At 42.7% G+C, this 8,004-nt stretch overlaps 1 protein-coding gene across 1 annotated transcript in view; it reads right to left on the reverse strand.

Annotated features, from left to right (window-relative positions):
• The window catches only part of PPAT (phosphoribosyl pyrophosphate amidotransferase), a 130,394-nt gene that overhangs the window by 44,662 nt on the left and 77,728 nt on the right, over positions 1-8,004 (reverse strand). Inside the window, exons 2-3 of the mRNA XM_019526145.1 lie at positions 3,194-3,260; positions 1,503-1,709 (exon numbers count right to left, since the gene is read on the reverse strand). Of these exons, the coding sequence (XP_019381690.1) occupies positions 1,503-1,709; positions 3,194-3,260 (274 nt within the window). The remainder of the gene's footprint in view (positions 1-1,502; positions 1,710-3,193; positions 3,261-8,004) is intronic.

Consider the following 8,004-nt stretch of genomic DNA (forward strand, 5'->3'; position numbering starts at 1 on the left):
GCTTGTAATATAACAATAACCTTAGACCCATCCTCTCTTGGATAGCAAGGTAATGGACCTGTACATGTAGGGCATTATTGACTTTGTGATAAAGTTGCATTTAAGCATTTGCCACCCAGCTGGTATGGCACATGCACTCTGGGCGTAGTGATCCCAGACATGACACTTCACCCGAACACGTCGCTTCAAGGGCGGCACCAAAATCGCCGGCATCGGTTCCAACGAGGGGTGAGCCTCAACCCCCTTGTCGAGCGACCTACCTCATTCCATTCCTTTGCCCGATAGTTCATACCTTGGCTAGGTGTTTCTGAACTTGAAAAGACTATTGTAAATCTTTCAGCCTCACTGGAAGTATTAGCTAACAAAACCACTGATGCCTTAACCCGACTGCAAACTGAAGTAACTCAAATTTCTCATATTACTTTGCAAAATCCCCTAGTGTTAGACCTACTTCTTACTAATCAAGGAAGAGTATGTACTTTAATCAACGATACTTACTGCACCTATGTAGATGAATCAGGGAAAGTACTGGAAGATATCCATAAGATCCAGAATATGGCTAGTCAATTCCACGCCATAACCACAGATAACACCTCTTGGAGTGTACAAGACGCATGGGCTCTCCTGACATCCTGGTTCCCCGGATTACGATGGACTCACAAACTCGTTACTATTATTGTTGCTCTTGGATGTCTTTTGATTTTAACCTGTTGTTGTATCCAATGTATTGGAACCCTACCTTTCTGTATTATCCACATGTTGTAGATGTACTATGCATAACATAGAAGAATGTGTTGAAATGTCTAAAGCTAAAGTGCTGGAATGCCAGAAGCGTTTAGATACTAAATATAGTAGGAAGCGAAGGCCAAGATCAAAGGGGGGATTGTAGAAATTAATTAGCAAGACCATAGATAATATTGTAGAAATTAACTACAAAGTAGACTCAGCGCTTCAAGGACACAGCCTGATAAGACTCCGGAATGACTAAATCCTAGTCGCCTCGAAGTCTGAAGCAATCAAGGATGTAGCCCCCTCCCTATTAGCTAGCATTCCAAAACAAACACGTAGCCACAAAAACCAGTTTGAACCAATTAGGGATCTCTCAAACTGGCCTAATACCTTGTTATCTATCACAGTGGAAAATTCCCACCTGTGCGCGCATCCTGACTGTAAACTATAAATCGCCTCTAACAGTTTTATTCTGGGCCTCTGAGCTTGCTCAGGGTGCCCAACATGCTGAATAAAAGTTGAGACTGACAGTAACTCTGTGTCTTTGAGAACAGCTCCACAAGAGGTCACGGACTCCGCAACAGTTACAAATTAAAACTTTTATTTCTCAGCATGCTTTCCAGTTCACCACTTTGGCTACAGAGTTCCTCACCATTCTCTTCACTTTTCATTAATCTTAAATAGCTTTGTGTCCAGTGCAATATACGTGCTTCCCCTCTTCTGCTTACTACTCATTAACATACTATACTGAAACACCCCAGACTGAATCCTACCTTTCTCCTAAGTCTTGCAGCATTCGTTAATTCACCGTTGTGTGCCACAGCAATCTTCCCATGAAGCGTTTCTACAACGAAAGGCTGGCAGTTCTGCAGTTCTGAGATCCCCGAAGTAGAGTATCTTGTGTGGCCAATTCCAAGGTTTGAAACATACAACTTCTTCAGACTGTCTTCACTGAACACATGATTAATAAGACCCATTCCCTTAAGGAGCATAAGAATACAGGACACATTTGTTGTTGTTTTTTCCACCAATGCTATCCACTGTGCCAAGGCTATATAAATGTACAAACTAAGGAAAACAGACAGGCCTAAGAGAGGTGAAAAAGCTGACAAGAAAAGTGGTTGTAGTGGCATTAGGTCACATCCCGTTAATACTGTGTTTAAATAACATGATGTAGGGGTTTATTTTTAAGATAAAAGTATACTCTGTTATCTGTGAAGAAAATATCTGTTAAATAAAGCAGTAGCAGGAGAAAAATAGTAGGATACTGCAAGTACAGGATAGTCAGGCAGTTTTTTTGAGAAAGCTCAGCTCAGGTAACTTTATTCTTTAATATAATGTCTAACACGCTTTAAAAAGAAAATACTGTACAACTCAAAAGCCTTTCATATAGTCTGAATTATTATTTGTACAAATTCTCACATGGAACATACTGTTTGGATGTAATTAAATAGCACTTTGAAATGCATGGCATGTTTTCTGAAGAACAAATAAATAGGCAAGAACAGGAATTGAGAAAAGCTGCTAAGAGAAATTAAATAATACTTGATATCAACACCAACATATTGTATTGTTTTTTATGCTGGGTTTAGATCTGCATTTAGAAAACCTCAGTGTCTAATTCGTGCCACTGCTCAACTTGGCAATCTTTTCAGAGTATGTTGTTTTTTTCAGCACAAAAAGTCTTCAAGATATCCAAGTTGTCTTCTTTCACTAAGAGAAATGAATCAGAACTTCTCTCACTAGTCACCAGGATATCCTAGTATATTAAAAAGCCAGAGTAGCACTCCTGTTGTGCATTATGAGGGAGGAATGTTAAGACCAAGAATATTTAAGGCATAAGAGTGGAAATCAAACTTCTGTTCTCAACTTTTATGCAGACTCCTTTCCTGACCTTTAGCAAATCTCTTCCTTTCTCTATACCATGATACTTGTTGGGCATATGTTTCCACACTTTAATCTGTAGCTCTTTTTCCTTTTAATTCTTTTTCCTCCAGTTCACCAGTACCCTGCTGGTTTGGTGCATCATTATCCAGAACCGCCAGGCCCTAATCCTTTCAACCCTCTGGGACTAACATATTAGCAGCAAGATGGCTCCAGTTCCAAAAGCTCCTAAACATCTGTTTCTGCTGCTCCCCCCACTCTGTTTTTCTTCTTTTTAAGTAGAACGTTAAGCTGAAGTCTTGGAAGTTATCAGGTCAAGATTATAACAACTTCCTTGTTGTTGTACAGAATAACATAAAAACACTGCAGAATCAGGTGTTACGAATATGAAAAAAAATCTTTCTAAATTTAAGTAAACGAGTAAAGACTTCCCATATGCACCTCATCTAGAGATTTGGAATTCTTTTTTGGTTAGTTTGTTTTGATGACTTTTCCAGCCCTCCTTGCTACACTGAAGACTAGAGTTATTCTTTCTTAAAACTGCCAAGACAATAATGAGCAAGGAATCTTTGCATTTTACCTTATGCACTTTGAATGCCTGGGCTGATTCTCCATCACTTGTCACGATTCCAGCACTCTCCTGGCCCCTGCAGACAATACACAACCAAACAGAACGTTGGACAACTCCTGGAATAGAATTGTAAAGGATAAAAGTACAAGACACTTCAATACAAATTAATTCACTGTATTTTTTTATAAATATATCAAGACTCTTGTATTGCATAAACCAATCCCCAAATGTTGCATTAGGTTCAGCCCAAAGTTCACAAACGTTGAAAGGAATCTTTCCATTAGCTAACACTGGATCAGGTCCTCAGTGCTGACCTTCTTCATTAACTTGAAGGTGGGCATAAAATACTAGCAATTGCTTAACCTGGAATGCAATTCCACAACTATGTCAATAGGCTTCTACAGCTCAAATTAGAGCGTTTTCAACCTACTCAGATTTTTTTCTTAAGCAAAGCGTGGGCCAGTTACTTTAAAACTAGGAATTCAAGTTGAGGTGGTCGCTTTTCATAGATTTATAGAGTCGGAAGGGACCTCAGTGGGCCATCTAGTCCAACCCCCCAGTCTCTTTTTGAAGACCCCCAAGGATGGGGCAAGCACCACCTTCCTTGGGAGCTCGTTCCAGATTCTGGCAACCCTGACCATGAACAACTTTTTCCTAATGTCCAGCCTGAACCTTTTCTCCAGTAGTTTATGGCCACTGTTCCTTGTCATTCCAGGGGGTGCCCTGGTAAACAGATTGTCACCCACTTTACGTTGCTCTCCCCTTATGAATTTGTATGCTGCCACAAGGTCCCCTCTCAGCCTTCCCTTGGAGAGGCTGAAGAGGTTAAGGTCCCTTAGCCTTTCCTCGCAGAGCCTTCCCTGAAAGCCTCTAATCAGGCGAGTGGCTTTTGTTTGGACCCTCTCCAGGTTGTCCGCATCCCACTTGAACTACAGCATCCAGAACTGGACACAGTACCCCAGCTGCAGCCTGACCAGTGCTGCAGAGACAGGGAGAATCACTTCCCTTGGACATGTTTGTGAAGCACCTACAGATGCATGAGAAGGTGCGATTAACTCTGCCAACTGCATCATCACATTGGAGACTGATGTTCATCCCGGAGTCAACAGTGAATCCAAGATCTTTTTCTGCCTCAGTGGAGCTGAGAAGGTCACCCCCCAGCCTGTAGGTATGATGGCAGTTCTTCCTCCCTAGATGCAGCATCTTGCACTTGTCCTTATTGAATTGCATCCTGTTGCTCTCTACCCACTTCCCCGGCCTGTCTAGGTCGGCCTGGATCTGGTTCCTCCTCTCCAGGGTGTTTGCTGCACCCCATAATTTTGTGTTGTCCACAAATTTGGACAGGGTGCTTCCCACCCTGTCATCCAGATCACTGATGAAGATGTTGAACAGCACCGACCCCAGAATTGAACCCTGAGGGACTCCATTGCCCACATCTTTCCAGGTTGACACTGACCCGTCCACTACCACCCTCTGAGTGTGACCCTTAAGCCAATTTGCTACCCAGTCTACTGTGTAATCATCCAAAGCAAATCTCCTCAGTTTATTTATAAGGATGGTATGGGATACCTTGTCAAAGGCCTTCTTAAAGTCCAGATAGATGACATCCACCTCGACTCCTGCATTTAAACAATTGGTGGCCTTTTCATAAAAGGAAACTGGGTTAGTCAGGGAGGACCTGCCTGCTAAAAACCCATGTTGGTTACCCCTCTGCATCACGTAAGCTAGCGAGCTCCCACAGATGTGTTCCTTGATAACTTTTTCTAGGATTTTCCTAGGGATAGAGGTAAGGCTGATTGGTCTATTGTTCCCCAGGTCCTCCTTCCTGGGACGATGTTAGCCCTCTTCCAATCCTTCGGAACCTGACCCAAGCACCATGAGCACTCATATATCCTTGCCAGTGGATCAGCTATGACCCCTGCTAATTCCTTCATTACCCGTAGGTGGAATCCCTCCGGTCCCAGTGATTTGAATATGTCCATTCCCTCCAAGTGTCTTTTTTCCATGTCACCACTGACCATTGGTTGGCTGATGTTCCCTTTGTTGGTGTCTGCGATGTATGTTAAGGGTTTGTCTAGATTCCCATTTAAGAAGACAGAGGCAAAGAACTCATTGAAGAACTCTGTCTTGTCCCTGCTATCCGTCACTAAGCCGCCCTGCCCGTCCTGTATGGGTCCTATGCTACTCTGCACCCTCTTTTTGCTCCCAACGTACCTAAAGAAGGACTTTTTATTGTCTTTAATCCCTGACGCTATAGCCTGAATTCTAGAGTTGCCTTGGCCTTCCTGACCAACTCCCTGCAGGTGCAGGCCAAAGAAGTATACTCCTCTTTGCTAGCTACTCCCTGCTTCCACTTCCTGTACACCATTTTTTGTCCTTAAGGCATCCTGGATGCCCCTGGTTAGCCAAAGGGGCTTCCTGGCCCCCTTTCCTCTGCCATGGAATTGACTCACTCTGAGCCCAAAGGATGGTTTCCTTGAGGAATGTCCACCCACTCTGGACCCTCAACACATCTAAGTTCTTAGCTTCTAGCACCCTGCTAACCAATCCCCTGAGTTTATTAAAGTCAGCTTTTTTAAAGTTTAGCACTCGTGTCCTGCTGGGTATAATGCCCGCCCTTCACTGGATAGTGAATTTAATCATTTGGTGATCGCTGTCCCCTAAGTTGCCTTGAATCCACAGGCGGCCCCCACCAGGCCATTCCCTATGGCCAACACCAAGTCAAGCAAAGCGTTGCCCCTGGTGGGACACTTTACCTCCTGTGTTAGGTGGAGGCTTTTGCATTTAAGCAACCAAGTTAGTGTTTAGAACCTACTGAAAGGCTCTGGATCCTTATATCAAAGTGTAATTTTGAGCACCCAAACACAGAATCAGATACCTTAGCTTCTGTGCCCAAGCTGTAAAATTAAGCTTATAAATGTCATGAAAGAGGATAAGTTTATTTTTACATCAAATTGGTCTTAGAAGACAGAACATTAATACTAAAGATTCACAATATCAAATGATGCAACTTTTCTGGGCTCTTTCCTGTTTTTACAGACAGTCATCCCTGCCTCAGTCTTCCCTTTTATAGCAAGCTGAATACCACAGGTGCCAGATAAGCAGGTTATAATAAGCTAAACACCACAATGTGCCAGCAGCAGACAGTGTTCCCCATGTTTTACAAAGCAGGTGAAAGCCATGTTTTGTTTTATTTTTTAAAAACTCAGCTTCTAGTCCCAGCATGAGCCACTCTTTCTTTGCCTATGGTCTACTTGAGCATTGCACGCTAGGACCATGATCACCAGCTACAAGTCTGTACAGTTTCTGTAACAGACTTGAACTGGGGTACGTTCCTAGGGCAGGCTTCTGTTGGACTAAAACTTAAAAAAAAGCCAAAAGAACCAAACAAATCACAATTAAAAAAAACCCTAACCAATGTGATGTATATTAAATGATGTAGCTAAATCAGGGCCTTGTTACCTCTCAGCTCTGTGTTCTTGGGGAACCCGGACACAGGACGCAGCCTGTCTGACTCACAAAGATTTCCCCCCCCCGAACAAGAACTGATTATGAAAGACAATGAAGATGCAGTGGGAGATGCACCTAAAGCCGTCCAGATAAGGGTGACAAAACTGAAACAACTGCCCTAGGTCTCATCTGCATGCAAGATGGAACCAGATGACAATTCATTTACATGGAAGATGGAGAACAGAATTCTGGGATCAGAGAAGCAGGGAAGTACTGCATGATGGGGAATCTGTGCTCCAAATGCTAATCAACCCACATTTACACACACCCAGCTCAGCATTTATCAGACCAATTCTAATCTGGATTTACAAAGGACTCCCCCCCACCCCTGTCCACACACACACACACCCCTCTAAGCAGAAGTAAAAGTTTAATAGGCATCTTGGGCCATACATTCTCCGGTCCCACTATGGGAGTCCTACTTAAACTTGATCAACTAAAACTCGGTTGCCAGGTTAGGGAATGCTGAGGCAAAGAGACTGAGTCAGAGGGGATATGGGCAACATTTGAAAAATGCATTGTTAAGGGCTCATCACAGCATCCAGCCCATTGGAGCCCAGACCACAAGTGTTGTCATTCTTTTCCTGAGATAACTGGTGGAAGTCCTCCTCGCAAAAGTTATGAAAAGTCATGCTAAGCTGAGGCTTGTTCACAACAGGTAAAAATCCAAAACCCTGACGCTACAAGCTATCTATGGTTTCTGAAGAAACAATGAAGAATCCCATCCCGTATATCTGCTATCCATAGGAATTTCAAGCTGGCTCCTAAGTGTCTGGTTACTCCTTAAAAACTTACATTTTTCCTGGTTGTTAATCAGTTTCTTGAGATGTTCCAAACCAAATAACCCCTTGTCAATAGAAAAGACAATTATTTACATTATTAAGAATGCTTTGAAGAAGCTGAACTGAGGGTTTAAACATCTGTAAAAAAAACAGCAACAAAGTTGTGCTTCAAGAGGAGAAGTCTCTCTGACACCATCTGCAGTTGTTCCCGAGAAGCTGGAAGAAACAGATCGTCCCCCTTCAAGGATTGTGCTAAGAACTTTACCTGTCAGCACTGGAACCCGAGTGCCTTGGACTGGGGAGATCCCAGCTCTCGCTCTCTCTCTTCTTTTTTTCTTTCAGGCATAGATTTCTGAACCTGAATTGTATTAGGTAAGCTTGAGCTAAGTTTCCCCAAACACTTAGTGAAACCTGGGTAGTATTGTAATTGGTTGTGTTTGTTTTCCTTTGCATGCCTATTACTACTAGTACCATTATATATTTCATATACTTAGCAGTAAATAACTTTTATAGTCAAACTGGTATTAA

The sequence above is a fragment of the Gavialis gangeticus genome, unplaced genomic scaffold (genome assembly GCF_001723915.1).
Source record: "Gavialis gangeticus isolate Ggan-Ray unplaced genomic scaffold, GavGan_comp1, whole genome shotgun sequence".
In the NCBI taxonomy this organism is placed as follows: domain Eukaryota; kingdom Metazoa; phylum Chordata; order Crocodylia; family Gavialidae; genus Gavialis; species Gavialis gangeticus.